At 29.0% G+C, this 17,281-nt stretch overlaps 1 protein-coding gene across 3 annotated transcripts in view; it reads right to left on the bottom strand.

The window, feature by feature from the left end:
- Positions 1 to 17,281, bottom strand: part of LOC100210595 (dynein axonemal heavy chain 6) — a 137,689-nt gene that overhangs the window by 52,622 nt on the left and 67,786 nt on the right. For all 3 annotated transcript variants that reach the window (XM_065812540.1, XM_065812541.1, XM_065812542.1), the window contains 17 exons: positions 14,079 to 14,198; positions 13,696 to 13,840; positions 13,507 to 13,613; positions 12,787 to 12,837; positions 12,422 to 12,553; positions 12,120 to 12,193; positions 11,946 to 12,043; positions 9,515 to 9,678; positions 4,665 to 4,787; positions 3,527 to 3,606; positions 3,362 to 3,442; positions 2,677 to 2,827; positions 2,524 to 2,577; positions 2,038 to 2,129; positions 1,050 to 1,205; positions 777 to 843; positions 318 to 472 (listed from right to left, as the gene is read on the bottom strand). In XM_065812540.1, coding sequence (XP_065668612.1) covers positions 318 to 472; positions 777 to 843; positions 1,050 to 1,205; positions 2,038 to 2,129; positions 2,524 to 2,577; positions 2,677 to 2,827; positions 3,362 to 3,442; positions 3,527 to 3,606; positions 4,665 to 4,787; positions 9,515 to 9,678; positions 11,946 to 12,043; positions 12,120 to 12,193; positions 12,422 to 12,553; positions 12,787 to 12,837; positions 13,507 to 13,613; positions 13,696 to 13,840; positions 14,079 to 14,198 — 1,850 coding nt within the window. The remainder of the gene's footprint in view (positions 1 to 317; positions 473 to 776; positions 844 to 1,049; positions 1,206 to 2,037; positions 2,130 to 2,523; positions 2,578 to 2,676; positions 2,828 to 3,361; positions 3,443 to 3,526; positions 3,607 to 4,664; positions 4,788 to 9,514; positions 9,679 to 11,945; positions 12,044 to 12,119; positions 12,194 to 12,421; positions 12,554 to 12,786; positions 12,838 to 13,506; positions 13,614 to 13,695; positions 13,841 to 14,078; positions 14,199 to 17,281) is intronic.

Below are 17,281 nucleotides of genomic sequence, written 5' to 3'. Positions count from 1 at the left end.
GATATATAAATATAAATATATATATATATATATATATATATATATATACATATATATATATATATATATATATATATATATATATACATATATATATATATATATATATATATATATATATATATATATATATATATATATATATATATATATATATATATATATATATATATATATATATATATATATATATATATATATATATATATACATTTATATATTAAGTGAGCATAATATTTTGGCCTCCTGCTAATTACAACTTCATTGCAACATCAGCGATATTTAAACATACATACAGAATATATAAAACAAATTACTTTCTTTTCTCATCTAACATTGTCAAGTACAATGTGATTAGCTCAAGATAACTTGTGGGTGTTGTATAATAGTGACGCTTCAGTTCTTTATAGAAACGACTAGCAGTCATACTGACACTTGAATGTATTTCAACACACATTTCACAAATGCCTTTCTATTATAAAAAATAAATATAGGTATAAAACTCATAAAAAATATATAAGAATTACTTAATAAAAAAAAATTAATGTGGAAATAAGCAAAACAAAGAAAATTAAAATATTATAAATCTCATTATAATCAGTTAAAAGCAAAGTGTAGAAAAATATAAAACAAAAATTTGAAAGTTGAATAATTAATTTTTGTTTAGCATTTTTTTTAAATTTAATATTCAAAATTAATTAAAAAAAAAAAATTTAGTCTTGTGCTTTTTGTAATTAATAAAAATTTTTAGAATAAACATAATAAAATAAATTTACTTTGATATCTTGATTTCCTAGCTCCACTTCTTCAAAAAAACTTGTAGATACACTTAGCAAAGCCTCTCTTAAATAATATCTCAGAAAATTAAAATATTATAAATCTCATTTTATTGCTCTTACAAATTAACAACAAACTCGCAGTAGTTAAAAGCAAAGTGTAGAAAAATATAAAACAAAAATTTGAAAGTTGAATAATTAATTTTTTTGTGTGAAATTTTTTAATTTGTAAACATAACATAAAGCTATTTTAATTTAATGCAAATATTTTACCTTGGCCATTCTGTAAACCAATCAATAGTGCAGCAATTAACTAATGAAGGAAACATACGACATCTTTTTCTAAATGCTTCACCAACAGGACTCATACAGAGCACAATATGTAGGTTATTTCGCACTTGGTTAATAAAAAGAGCAAAAATGGCATCTCTAAATAAACACACTTGCATTTCAAAAAAATGCTTTATTAAATAATATTTTGAGAAAATTATTGACAGTTAAAAGTATAAAATTTTTTGTTAATTTGTTATTATTAAATAGTTTAATTAATGTGCATTAGTAGTAGCTGCTAATTTAATTTGTAGCAATATTTATCATCAACAATGGGCAAGTGAGGTTCTTTAAGTCATAGCGAAGCCATGACTTACTTTGGAAAAGAAATATTTTAGTATAAAACCTCAAAATAATTGTAAATCTAGATAGTAATCTTCCTAGTATCACAATAAAACTACGCAGTTCTTGATGCGAAACAGGTTAAATATTGACACCTGGTTGTAAAAAATTGCTTTAATTTTTTCCATTTCATATTTTGATAAGAAAATGCATTAAAATTGTTGCTAAATTTTCCTTTAACAGTCTTTTGTGGTTATTCATAAAACTATAAGTTGTTTTTAAAAACAATAATTATGCTTTTTAAGAATTATTATAATTGCATAATTATTAGTAACTAAGAAATGCAAGTTAAAATAGAATTTAAAATGGTAGCTAATGTATTTTTTAGCAGTCACTAAAACAATAATAAATTGAAATTAATTATTTTCAATTTTTATTTCACTAGATCCCTTTTCAATTGACTAAAAATAAATTTCATTTATTAATTTTTTCTATATATATTAAATATTTCAAGCTCATCACAGACAAAGAAAACGTCAATACACAGACAAATATCCTATTCCCTTTTATTATAATAATTGATGCAATATTTAAAATTACTGTAGATAACATGGCAACACGACATTATAACATTTAAATTAAAGCTCGCCTGGCATTTTCAGGAATTCCAGCTTCTTTAGCATGAGGTCTAGTCTCAATAATCACCTGCTCATACTCTTCAGGCTCAAATAAATTGGGAACCTATAGTTAAACATAAAGAATCATTATTTTTATAATTTTTTTACTAATAAAAAAATTGTACATATAGTTTGTAGTATAGTTAGTTTAAAAACTTAACATTTAAAAAAAAAAAAAATGTAAAAGAAAAGGGAGAAATATATGTATTAATGTGTATATATATATATATATTTATATATATATATATATATATATATATATATATATATATATATATATATATATATATATATATATGTATATATATATAACGTAACATTAAGTAATACCTAAATTATAATACTTTCTTTCAACTGTTTAAATATGTAATTATCAAAAATTCAGCATCAAAAAATTTACTTTAAAAAATAAACCGTATAGTCAGCAGATATATTCAATCCATATTTTAAGTTTATACCTCTCCCGAGTTGAGAATGTTATTGATATCTTCAAGAAATTCTTCAACAATTATCTAATTAAAATTATACAAGCTTAAAATTTAAAAATAATTAACTAATATGCATAATATAAGAAAACATTAAAGATCACAATGATGCTATGAAATTTTTACTTGTGTATCAGTGAATAAAAATACAGTATTTTCTCTTTTTACACCAGCCTGTTGATATAAACGTTTCAAGTCATTTCTGAATGCAGAGTAATCATACCCTCGTGTTAATTCAATTTGAAAGCAATTATAACCTGACATATGACATGCTAATCTAATTAAACAAAAAAAAGTAAAATGTGAAAATATTTTTTTGCAAAAATTATTAGAAAAGAGACAACTATTTATCAACTTTTACTTTTTTATAAACATTTTAGTTTATTAACTGATTAAAAATATCCATAGTGTAGAATTGATGCATAGAAAAACATTTCAGGGAGGAACTTGCATTTGAAGGAGATTTTTAACAACTTGTCGGATGTATTTATTTTTTACATAAAGTGTACTTGAGCTTTTAAAATATAGGGTAATTGGTCAGGCCATTTAGTTACCGTAATAGTATTTTTTATAAAAATAAAGATTATTGATGCCTAAAGTGTAATTTCTTAGCATTACTACTGTTACAATACTGAAACTCAAGAATTTTACTGCATTTGAAATGAGGCTAATCAAATCAATTAAAAATATTATCAAATGAGTGCAAAAATTGATCATACCAATTATGTGTTTGATAATTTTTGAATGTACCAGTTAACTAAGAAATTTTTAAAAAAAACTTTTTTAAATTAAAAAAAAAAAGCTTATATACTTAGTGAGACTTTGTTTTCCTGTGCCACCAACACCAACTAAAAGTGCATTACCACGAGGTTGGCGTACCATACGAGATATTCTAAAGAGAAAAAGATACACATTTTTAACAACACTTTTAAAAACAATTTTAAGAAAAAAATGTTTATAAAAAAAATTTTAGTACCTAGAAACATGATTAATGGCATTAAGGAAGAACACCAACTTCATTTCTTTAGAAGATGACATATTGTAGTCATCCAAATACTGTTACAATAAAAAATACAATAAATTGAAATTAATTTTTAATTTTAATAACTTTAAACAAATGCAATATTTTGAGTCATTAAGAACTTTCCAAATTATTATTCAATGATTATATAAATTTAAGAAATAAATTTTGTGTGGCTGCGTGTCACAAAATGTGACTTTTTTTGCATTAGTATATTGCTTCTATTAAATCATTCCCCAAGACAAATAAAGATCTTGGCATGTCAGAACTATTGTTTTCAAAACTTAAAAATCAACTTGAATGCAAAAAGATTTTTGAATAAGTTGAAAAAAACATCAGCGTAGCATACTTGTTATACTTTTTTGTTTGTTTTTCAATCAATTTTTATTCATTGATATTACAGGCAATCAACTTTGTTTACAAATATCTTATTAAGAAAAATGTGTTAAACATTTTAATTAAAAGATTGTAACATGTTACACTTGAAATAAATGATCTCATTTATTTCAAGTGTATCAGCACTAGCCGGAAAAAATTCTAAATAAAATAATTTCATTAAAAACATTGAAACAAACATTTTATTCAAATTCTAAATAAGAAAATTAAAACAAAAATGGCCGAAAACAAATGTTTTATTTAAATTCTAAATAAAATAAGTCATGCATAAAAAGTGTTTTCAGGATTTTTTATAAAAGTACTTGATGAACAAAAAGATTTATTGCAATTAATAAAAAAACACTTTTATTTTAATTTTTAAGCCCTTTTTGATACGCTGGCTAAAACGTTTGCGGGCCTGTGGGCCAGCTCAAAAAGCCTTGTATGCCTAATATATATATATAAAGAAAAGAGAGAAATATATGCATTAATGTGTATTTGTATATATATATATATATATATATATATATATATATATATGTATATATGTATATATATATATATATATATATATATATATATATATATATATATATATATATATATATATATATATATATGCGCTGATCAAATGGACCAAACGGAGGGGAATGAATAACTAGAGAAAAAAAAAGTTTTTGTGAAAAAAATAATTTCAAAGAAAATTATTGACACTTACATCTTTGAGAACATTCTTAACTTTATTTATATCAAGTAAATCTTCATAAACACGGTTATCTCCAGCTCTCATAAAATCACCAAAAATGATTGGTTTGCTTTCAAGTTCTTCAACGTTCAATGACTATTAAAACAAGTATATATTTATGTTTTAAAAACTAATACATTGTTATACTTACTGAAATAATTGAATAAAGTATTCTTTGATTACAAACATTGGTCTACATTACACAGCACTGATGGCATTATACTGAAATAGGGATAGGCAAGTACTGTAATATATACATCAACTAAGAAATAAAGTTTTGACAAGCTGTATCTATATAAAGGCGAACTATTACAAGAGAAAAAAATGTTTTATTATTACTATTGTATACAATGATAGATTGTCTGTCAGGTCAGGTTATCCTGCTATTGGTAACATGCAACCCAGTACAACCTGCTTCATGTCCTGCTGCCTTGTAGGATATACTTTTTCAGGTAAAGGCTAGGAGAAGCCAACTCCAATTTAACACACCTTCTGCCTTAGGGCCCTTGGTTGAGTAAAGCCTAGAGATGGTATCTCAATAAAAATACTCATCTTAGGCAGATTAAATACATTTGGGTAGGGTTAAATGCACTTGGGCAGATGCAAACACATCCATCTACTGTCTTGCAGAATGCCTCTTAGGCAAAGACTTAAGGGGTAAACAGTTTCTATCTGTTTAAAACCCCTTCTTAGGCTGGCGCAGATGCATTTATAACACATTGTTTCTAGTTTAGGATGTTAAATGCTAGATCTTCTTGACTCAATGCATTGGTTTTGCTTGTGTATTTATTTTTATGACTAGGCAACTCATTCTATTATCTCCTAATGAGGGTATGGCTCTAAAACTCAGTTTTATGGTTCTGAGGCCGTTTGGTAGTCAGGTTTCCTAGCTCTGTGGTAGCTCTCAGAGAGGATGATTCCATCAACAGCTGTAAAATATCAGAGCACTAACAGTGACATGTTGCGCATGAATGATGTCCCTTTTTGTACTTTTGGTGTGCATTATTGAAGCCACATTTGGAGCCTTTCGTTACAGTTTAGGGTTTATTAATAGTAATGAGACAGCTGTTTGGACTATTAAATAGTCTACTGAGTGCTAAATGTGCTATGAGTCAAGTTCTTTAAAAAAATTTTAAATGACTAAAGTATTAAAAACTATCCAACACAAAAACCATCGCCATCACCAAACTTTCTAAATCTATCATTCACTATTATTCATGGTCTTTGAAGTAACTTTTCCACTGTTAAGTCTTATCTCTTGCAAAGTTCACCAGACATACTTGCTCTTTGTGACACTAATTTGAGTTCAGCTGCCTCATCTTAGTGCTGTTGGTTATCTTCCTTTAATTCTATTAATTATTAATTATACTTCATTAGTTGCATGCTTGGCCTGAGCATTTACATTCATAAGAGTTCACCCATCTGTCGAAAAACTAGGTTTGAATCCCCAGACTATTCTTTTATGGCATTAAAGCCCGTAACTTTTACCTATCTCAATCTCTAACACAAATAGTTAACTTTTCAACTCACTTTCCAGACAATCCAAATCATTGAATCCCCCTATCGTTGTACCTCTTACAACAACCTTAAAGCTGACTGGGACTCTTTCCCTGATTTTCTTCATGATTGCCCGTGGGTAGAAATATTTCATCTTCCTGCTGGCAAGTGTGCTTCTTATGTAACTTCTTAGATTTGGGCTGGCATGGAATCTTTTATTACCTCTCAATAATTCTGAGTCAAACCTCGCTCTTCTGCATAGCTTTCCTCTCAGTTTTCCTCTCATCTCGGGCGTCTGTTACTATTGCTAGAAACCATTGTAAAAAGGTTTTGTCTAATGCCAAAACCTGCTTTTCTCAGGTATCCAAATCTCATATTTCATCTCAAAAATTACACTGGAGAATTTTTAATAGCATCTAAAATAAAAGCAAAGCTTCCACCAATTCCACCTTTCTTGTATGGTTCAGATTTTGTCCCCTCACCTAAAGACAAAGCTGAATTGCTTGTTAAGAACTTTTCATCAATATCACCTCATGATTCCACTAGTTGCGTTCTACCTGATATAGCCGACAAACAAGTTGATCCATTGCTTGACATTCCTATCACTCCAGCTTAGACTCTTGTACAGCTTGTGGTCTAAACAACGTACCTGTTATAGCCTTGCAGAAGTATTCTCCAAAGCTGTCATCAAATTTAAGAAGTGCTTATGAGAGTCTCGTTTTCCAGCCTGCTATCCCTACTTTCCAGCCTGCTATCCCTACGGCATCTGTTATCCCTACTTTCAAAAATTTGACTCATTTAACTACCATCCCATTAATCTTTTTACTATCATAACCAAGATTTTTGAGTCTTTAATTAACAAACATTTAATCTGTCATCTTGAATCTAATAAGTTACTTTCTGATCATCAATATGGATTTTGATCTTCTTGTTCTACTGCTGATTTGTTAATGGTAATAAATGATAGGTTTTAGAGAGGATTTAGAGAAGCTAAGGCTATCGCTCTCAACATTTCTAAAGTCTTTAATAAAGTTTGGCAAGCTGGTCTTCTCCATAAACTCTCTACAGTGTATCAGGTAACATCTCTAAGATTATTTAATTCTTCCTTACCAATCGTAGTATAAAAGTTGTCCTTGATGGACAGCACTCTTCTTCATATCTTGTAACTTTAGGGGTTCCTCATGATTCTATCTTTGACCCTATACTTTTTCAAACTTACTTTAACAATCTCCCAGAAATTCTCACATCTAAGGTGGCATTGTTTGTTGATGATAATACTATTTATTTTTGTCTTGATCAGAAGCCAACATTCTCTGATTGCTTGGAGGGGGCATTTGAGCTTGAAAAAGATCTCACTTCTGCTACAGCATGAGGCTCTCAGCGGTTGGTTAATTTTAACTCAGATATAACTTTTTTCAGCCAATCGTTATTGCAATAATCTGGATATTCCTATATTTATGAATGGTAATAAACTTGATGAGTCATCTACCCTTTGCCTTCTAGTATCAACTCATACTTCCAACCTTACTTGGAAACCATTGCAAATCCATTGCAATATTTGCATCTGCTGAAGTTGCATCTCTTTATCATACTCGTCACTTTGTTACTCAGGATTCTATTTCCTATCTCTATAAATCTCAAATCCATCCTTGTATGAAATACTGTTGCCATATCTGGGGTGGATCTTCCAATGATGCCCTGTCTCTTTTAGACAAGAAGCAAAAACGCATTGTAAACATAGTTGGACCTGTTCTTGCAGCCAACCTCCAACCATTATCACATCGTTATAATGTTGCTTCTCTTTCTCTTTTCTATAAATACTATAATGGGCACTGCTCTAAAGAGCTAGCGTCTCTTGTGCTATCTACTAAAATTCATTCTTGTGTTACTTGTCATTCAATTAAGACTCATCCTTATACTGTGACTGCTATTAAGTGCTCCAAAAATTCTTATTTGTCTAGTTTTTTTTCCTTGAATGTCAGCTCTTTAAAATTCCTGATTCATATAATTTGCAACTTTTTAAGTTGTCTGGTGATCGTTATCTTGCTCTATAAATTTCATCTTTTCTCTTCCAGTAACTTCCAACTCTAATAGTGGTTGCAGAAAAAGAAAAAAAAAACGATTAAGATTTACATGGTAATAATATATTCTTAATATAGACTTTAATTTTTGAAGTGTGCAGAAAAAGTTGAAAAATATTGGAAAAAAAAAGTTTGGCCTAATAAATTTCATTCATATAGAATTATTGTCTGCCTAAACACAAACCCTCAGTTAATGCAATTGCAGATGGCTATTTTAGTATGACATCATCAGTGACATTTTCAACACAACAAAATTCATATTTGCGCTGAATTATATTTTATTATAACAACTAGTATTATATTCAATAAAAAAAACAAATAAACAAATAAAAAATAAGCATAAATGAATTCAGTTTGCTATTTACTTAATAGCAAATGAAATATAGAATTGAAATGTGTTTATTTAATATAACAAATAAACACATATATAGGTTATGTTAAACAAATTTTTTTATCATCTTTTATTAGTGAATAAACTCTTAAAAACATTGCTGAACAAAATTTTAAGAATATATGCCAATAAATGATCACTGAATTTACTTTTACAATTAGAGGGCAAAATTGTACACAAAAAAATTACCTAACCCAAAAAATGTTATCCTTAAAATAATCAGATAAATTCTTTCCCTTATTTTCTTGTATCTATTTATTTCCCTTTATAACAGCCCTATTATGATAAGGCTATTTAGAGTAAAGATTGTAACATTTAAATGATATGAGGTTATCTTAATAATAACATACTACCTACTAAACTTATAAATTCTACTTAATAACAAAATTTCAAAGTAATGATATAATAGGAAGTCCAAGAGATTATCTCTTACTGGATAATTCAATATATTTCTTTAAACTTTTAGTTCTTGGATATCCAAAAAGGTTAATGAAGGTGAAAAAATTGCTGAAGTTTAATAAAAAAATCTGTCTACACAAACATACTATATACTTAGTACTTTATTCTTGGGGGTCCGCCATAAATTACATCATTCAATCTTCAACCATTTTGGACCCCTCCCTCCCCCCTCATCACAACATCTTACCTCTTTAGTAACAAGTCTGGAACAAGTTGTCACAAAACCACTAACCTCTCCCCCCCCCTCTCCAGAGTGTGACATAATTTATGGATGACACCTTGGCTGTCTAGACAGAATAAAATGCTAAATACATTATAAGATTTATTAAATACTTATTTATTACAACTTCCATAAAAGGTTAAATGAGTTAAGATTTAATAATAAAATAACTTACAATAGAAAAATTTGTGTGAGTTATATCCTTAAGTATTTCATTAAAATAGCTCTTGTCTTCGTTGTTTATTAGGCGATCATGGAACACTCGTTGTGATTCATGGATAAACAAACGAAGCATTTGATCTTTCTCTCTTATTATTCCTAAATCGGCTTGTAAGATACCTAAAATTTAAAAAAATTTCAAAAAAATTCAAGCTAATCTTTATAAAAATGCTGATCATACTACAAAATGCTTGAGACACAAGACTGAACTTCCTTCTAAACTGATTCTGAATTTCAATTTTTTGCTCAATAACAGAAACCTTATGTTCTTCTGATCTTGCCTAATATTTTTTGTAATTTTCATTTTATATTCTAAGTGTAAAACATACTCAAAAAGTCTAATCTAACAATGTAAACTAGATATTCCCATTTGAAGAGACTTATTTTCAGGAGTAAACATTTTGATTTTTACTAGATTGTTTATCTCATTTAGCTAAGCAAAACAAAGCAAAACATTGCACAATAATGATGAATTCGAAGCCATGATAGCATTTACAGATTTTCCATCAAGCATAGTTAAGTCAACAACAATTTTAATTTTTATGAAACCATGCTTTTTATTACTAAAAAGATCTAGACCTAAAATATAGTCCTCAAGATTTTTTGATTTATTCAAGACTATTTTTTCTTCTGCAATAAGTTCACTTGCTTACTTTTGGTGCTGTAGTTGAAGAGATCTAGAGAAATGAGGACTAGATGGTTTTGAACTGTTCCAGATGTTTATATCCTTAATTCTTGACTTCAAAGGAACTATTACAATTTTAAATTTTGATTGTTCATTCTGCATTCTAGTAGTAAGATCAGTATCATCAAACCTTTGATTGTAAATATTTTGTGAAGTATGATAACTGGAGTAGTTAATGTGAAAGCCATGCCACATAATGTGCAACAAGCCATGCCACATTTCACATTAACTCCACTTATCATATTTTTATCTAAATTTAAAAGCTACTCAGAATTTAGTTTCAACATTCGGGGCAAAGTAAGGCTAACCATGCTTTGTAAACTACACTTAGTAGATGTTTCTGTAATGTGCAAACCCTCTGGGTAACAATATACTTTCGAAATTGTTTTTAACAGGAAATAACTGCTGGCACTTTGCACCAGAGATGAGTATCAAGTAATCTGATATTAAGAATCACTTAAATCACAATTAATATTAAGTGATAAAGCTTGATCTGAAGACATTATAATTGGCTAATGTTAATGACTTTTTTTTTGTTTTGCTTGTTTGATTTTTAGAAAACTCATTCCCAAACCAATTCTTCAGGACTTGACTTTGCACATAAAAAAGCAGCTTCTCCTGGATAAAGGAGAAGCTGCTTTTGTATGTTTTCATTATGGTTACTCAACAAATTTTTTTATGTGTTGAAATTATTCTTTCATAGTTCCACACTTGTGTCACTTGAACCGTTTTGCTTAGTACCATTTTTTAATTAAAATGATGTTATGGAAAATGTAAAGCAAACTTTTACAAATCAATGTCCTTCCACTCTTAAACTGTTACAAAACAGGACTGAGTATTTTTACCATGTGGCCATCAATAGTAAGATTACCATAAATGGTTTAAAAACTCCTGGTTAAAAACTCACCATCTAACCAGAGTGCTTGTTTAGTTAGTCTTCAAAAAAAAAAAGATTTTGTTTTGTATACTTTACTCTAAATTTGAAAATAAAATTTTTTTCTAAGAGTTCCATATTAGACAGTTGTTTATTGGTGATCTTTTTTTCCCTTTGCTTTAGCTTCTAATAAAACCGCTTAAAAACTCACATGATTAATATCAACTTATTCAATTAGGTTTATAAGTTCTAATTTTTTCAGGTTTAATCAACAACAAAGAAAAAACTTGTATAATCTTTTAAACAAACTCTTGTACACAAATTTTTAAAAAAACAACTCTACTTCAACTTCATTAACATGAAAGGATCTCTTTTTTTTTTTTCTCTTTTTTTTTTAGTTTAAATAAGATTAGTATAAAAAATTACTTAAATTTTATTTTATTTTTAAAAAAAAAAAAAAAAAAAAGGGAAAAAGATTTGGCCACTTTTTCGCAAAGACTCATACTGCAACATCTGTGCTATAAAGTTTTGTGTTAAATTTTTTTACTAAATGGATATTTTTTTAATAAATATAAATTAAATTAAAAGGAAAAATAAACAAAACCTTTTGAACAAACACATATGGATTATTTAAAGTTAATTCATCAATTAATACTTGAAACACAAAAAACAAAAAAATTGTGCAAAAACATCAAAAATAGACATCATATTTTATACAAGACACAAAAGGGTAAGGGTTTAAACATTAAAACATATGCAATAGTGCTTTATTAGGTTGTTAACAAGACAATAAATAATATTCACAACATAAAATAAAAAATTATATACCTTGAATACATTTTGATAAATCTCTAAGATTAAAAATATAATGCGACTTAGCTGGTGTAGGACGAAGATCTGTGCTCATCCTGCTATAAATTTCCACACTATAATAAAAATTACATTATATAAAACTTTTTTTTTTAATTTTTCTAAAAAAGTTACTTTTAAGTCAAAAGTTACCTTGCTGCAACAATATTTTCTGCCATATCTCTTACTGCAACAGGAAAATCCACCAAAAAACCTTTCAGTATTGACTAAAAATACAGCCAATCAATGATATATTGCACTTATACCATTTTTCTTTAACTCGTCAAAAAAATCTTAATAACTCTGCCATAGGTTAAAAAATAAATAAAATTGAAAGTAACTTATAAAATGCAATAAAAATAAATTAACAGAACTAATTAATCAAACTAACTAACCAAACACACCAAATAAAAGAACCAGTTAATTAAATCAATAAACCAAATAAACCAATTAACCTTAAAAATATGTTTGAGTGTAGTATTTGTAGCAGTTGGTATACACAACAAACCAAAATGACGAATAAAACGAGGAGAGACTGGATTTCTTCCACCTCCAGGAGGCGCACATGCTGCACAAATTGTTACTTCCTATAAGAAAAATACTTTAAATAAATTATTCATGCTGAGTCTTTTATAAATATTTACAGAGTATTTTGTATACCGTAAATCAGAATCAAACAATTAAACTGACTTGTTAAACAGTTGTTGTTCAACAAGTCAGTTTTGATAGCAAAACTAAACGGTTTCTACCTTGAAATCATTGAGTTTTAGCAAAATAAAACTATATTACCTACTTGTAGCTCTAAAACTATATTACGTACTTGTAGCTCCTTCCAAAATAATTTTTCTCTGTCATAAAAACCACCAAAGTCCTATAAAAAAAGTATTGTTAATGCTAAAATCAAAGCTTTTGATCAATAGAATGTTACTGGGCATTTTGCCCAATAATATTCTATTGATCAAAAGTACAAACAATTGGACAATGAATCTGATACAATTTGTAAATTTCAAAATGCTTGGATGAAGATTACAATAGAAATAGCCAAGAAATATGCTTATTTTAAAATTTGAAGCATAATCTAAATAACGGCAGTCACGAGTTTCATTGTAATCCAATATATATATATATATATATATATATATATATATATATATATATATATATTATATTTCAAAAGAATGTTTGTAATAAGTGCATACAGTTCAAATTTTACTTTTAACATCATATAAATTAACCTTTATAACGATTTATAAACAATTGAAGATGTAATCAAATGTTAACATAGTAAGTATCTGAAATAAAGTTCAAACCCACAATACCCCTAACTATACCATGCTCAACTTGCTTTTCCATGCAGTTTCCATTCATCAAGAGTTAAAGGAGAGAAAATAATAATAAAATGCTATTTTTTTTTTCAACAATTGAAAAATAAAAATAAGTATTACCAACTCTAGACCTAGACCTCAAGGTCTTGAAGACCTCTAGACCTAGAGGTCTAGATGAATAGATAAATATATGAATATATTAAATAAATACATACTTGATATTGCCTTAACAACTCTATTGGAGGTTGGCAACCAAACATGTCAAGTTTTGGCATGTTCAAATCATCAACGAAAACAATAATACGCTTCCCTGGTGGTGCACCTTTAAAATATGTTTAGAAAATAAATTATTAAAAAAAAAAATTTTTTTCATAAAATTTTTCATAAAATTTATGATAACATACCCAAAATATTTTTGCGCTTTTTTTCAAGTTTTAACTCCACCATTTCTTGAGTACGAAAACTACTTGTTTGAGCAGAAAAATTTATAAAAACTGGAACATAGGCTTTTTCTTTTATATCACTCAAGATTCCTTTAGCAATAACTGACTATAAAACAATTTTTTTAAATATATTTATGGATAAGTAAAATATATGCATGTATAGGATAAACATATGCATGTTTAAGAAAAAAAAAGTACGAAATAAGTAAATTGCTAACTACATTAAATGATGTATTTTATGACAGTTGATTTTATTTACAAATATTTCTTTTATGGTAAATAAAGAAGTAATTTTTTTATTTACCATAAAAAATATTTTAAAATGAAAAATCGCAAGAAAATACCTTTCCTACACCTGTGGTGCCAGTAAAAAGTACAGAATGATTGACTGCCAATAGTTTCTCCATAAGGAAGCCAAATCGAACTGTGTCTGCAGTTGGTACAAGTATATCAAAGTATGGAGTCTTAAAAAAAAAATTAGATTAATCTACCAAAACTCCATCAAGGTGATGATGATAAACAGTCCCAAGAAACAAACTACTAATAAGAGTTTACATACAGGATAAAAGTATTTTCACCATAGTCAAAAATGTAAAATTTTAGGTTTAAGGGAAATCTTATTAATTTTTTTAAATTCAATTATCATCTCCATCTAAATCATCTTTTTTTTTTTTTTTTTTAAACATCTTCGCTTCCAACAAGGCTGCAGGCAGCCACTAATTAAAGTTGGAAGGATGAATGTCAAGCAATGGATCAACCTGTTTGTTGGCAATATCAGGTAGAACGCAACTAGTGGAATCAAGAGATGATATTGATGAAAAGCTCTTAGCAAACAATTCAGCTTTGTCTTTAGGTGAAGTGACAAAGTCTGAACCATACAAGAGAGGTGAAATTAAAGATTTGCCCTTATTATTGATATTATTAAAGATTCTCCAGAACTCACAAGAGCCTAATTTTTGAGATGATATACGAGATTTCATGACCTGAGAATAGCGGGTTTTGGCGTTAGACAAAACTTTTTTACAATTGTTTCTAGCAGTAATAAACAGACCTCTGTTTTCTGGAGAATTGTTTTGCTGATAAATATGGAAGTAACGGTTTCGATTGGCAATCGCAGCAGCACAGTGTGAGGAAAACCAAGGAGGAGAGTGAGGCTTGACCTGGAATCGTCAAGAGGGAACAAAAGATTCGATGCCAGCCTGAATCCACGAAGTTATGTAAGAACCACATTTGTTGACAGGAAGACAAAAGATTTCTACCCAAGGGCCATCACGAAGAAAATCACGGAAAGAATCCCAGTCAGCTTTACTGTAGTTTTAAGAGGTTCGATAATAGGGGGATTCAGGTGATGAAGAAGAATGAGATAATAGTTTTAAAGAGATCAAACTGTGATCAGAAGCACCTAAGGGTGAATGTGGAGAAACTGAGCACTGACTAGGATCAGAAACAAGACATAATTCGAGTAGAGAAGGTAAATGATTCGGGTTGTCAGGAAAGCAAGTTGGAAAGTTGACTATTTGAGTTAGGGATTGAGAAAGGCAAAAGTTGTGGGCTTTAATGCCTGCCGAATCACTGACACTAGAGCCAAGCCATTCAGAGTGGTGAGCATTTAAGTCACCAACAACAACTATATTAGCTGATGGATAAAGAGAGAGGGCTTGGTCAACATGATCAGAAATAACATCAAAAAGAGTGCAATCTTGAGATGAAGGAGAGCGATATAGAACAAAGAGAAAAGCAATAGAGTGAAGTGGTGCTAAACGAAAGCACATGAAAGAATGGTCTGTGGATTCAAACCTAGTTTCATGACAAATGGGTGAATGCTTACGAATGTAAATGCCCAGCCAAGCATGTGACTATTGGAGTCTTTACGAATTAAAGGAAGATAACCATCAACACTAAGATCACAAGATGAGACAGCTGAACTCAAATTAGTCTCACAAAGAGCAAGTAGGTCTGGTGAACTTTGCAAGAGAAAAGACTCAACAGAAGAAAAGTTACTTCGAAGACCACAAATATTAGTGAATGATAGGTTTAGAGAACTTGGTGATGATAATGGTTTTTTGTGTTTTATAGATTTTGTGACTTTATTCATTTTTAAATTAGATTGAAGAACTTGACTCAAATTATAGATAGTACAGAGAACACTGTTTAATAGCCCAAGCAATTGCCTCATTACTACTAATAAACCCTAAGCCGTAACAAAGGGCTCCAAATGTGGCCTCCGCAATGCACACCAAAAGTACAAACAGGGACACCATCCATGCGCAACATGGCACTGTTAATACTTTGATATTTTTCAGCTGTTGATGGAGTCAGCCTCTCTGAGAGCTACCACAGAGTTCGGGAAACCTGACTACCAGCCGGCCTCAGAACCATAAAACTGAGTTTTAGAGTTGTACCCTCATTAGGAGATAATATAATAAGTTGCCTAGTCATAAAAACAGAGACACAAGCAAAACCCATGCATTGAGTCAAGAAGATTCAACAGCATTCAACATCCTAAACTGGAAACAATGTATTAAAAATACATCTGCGCCAGCCTAATAGATGAAGAAGGGGTGCGAGGCTGGTCAACAGATAGAATCTGTTTACCCCTTAAGTCTTTGCCTAGGAGGCCTTCTACAAGACAGTAGCCGGGTGCATTTAACATCTGCCCAAGATGGGTATTTTTATCGAGACACCATCTCTAGCCTTTACTCAACCAAGAGCCCCAAGGCATGGGGTGTTTTAAGTCGGAGTTGGCATCTCCTAGCCTTTGCCTAAAAAGGCGTATCCTACAAAGCAGCAGGACATGAAGTAGATTGTACTGGGTTACATGTTACCAGTAGCAGGATAACCTGATCTGACTGATATATATATATTTATATATATATATATATATATATATGTATATATATATATATATATATATATATATATATATATATATATATATATATATATATATATATATATATATATATATATATACATATATATATACAGTCTTTTCCGTTTTAAATTTAATGCCAGCACATAAAAATCTAATCTCCATCACATCTCCATCTAAATTCAATTATCATCTCCATTTGTCTGTAGTGGTACCTATAGAGGCTGCCATTACAGACAAGTAGGCAACTAATACATTTTTTTGTTTTACAACATAAAAAAATACAAAGTTGATTGCAGCACTCATCAGGGAAGTGGTACAGATTGAGTTTCAAACATTTTGTTTACAAAGCAAATACTCTACAACTATTCCACTATTGCATACAACTATTCCACTATTGCATACAACTATTCCACTATTGCATACAACTATTCCACTATTGCATTTACACAGAACTTGTTAATATCATAATTTTGTTTACAAAGCAAGTACTCTACAACTATTCCACTATTGCATACAACTATTCCACTATTGCATTTACACCGAACTTGTTAATATCATAATTTAGCATGCTTAGAGAATAAAATGCAATGCGTCTCACAATTATTTCTTTAATAAATCTCTCAGATATTTTTTATTTTGGTGTTCATTTATTCTTTGATGGACATGCTTTCA

Source organism: Hydra vulgaris, chromosome 12 (genome assembly GCF_038396675.1).
Source record: "Hydra vulgaris chromosome 12, alternate assembly HydraT2T_AEP".
Taxonomy (NCBI): Eukaryota; Metazoa; Cnidaria; class Hydrozoa; order Anthoathecata; family Hydridae; genus Hydra; species Hydra vulgaris.
This window is presented reverse-complemented; position numbering and strand designations above follow the sequence as displayed.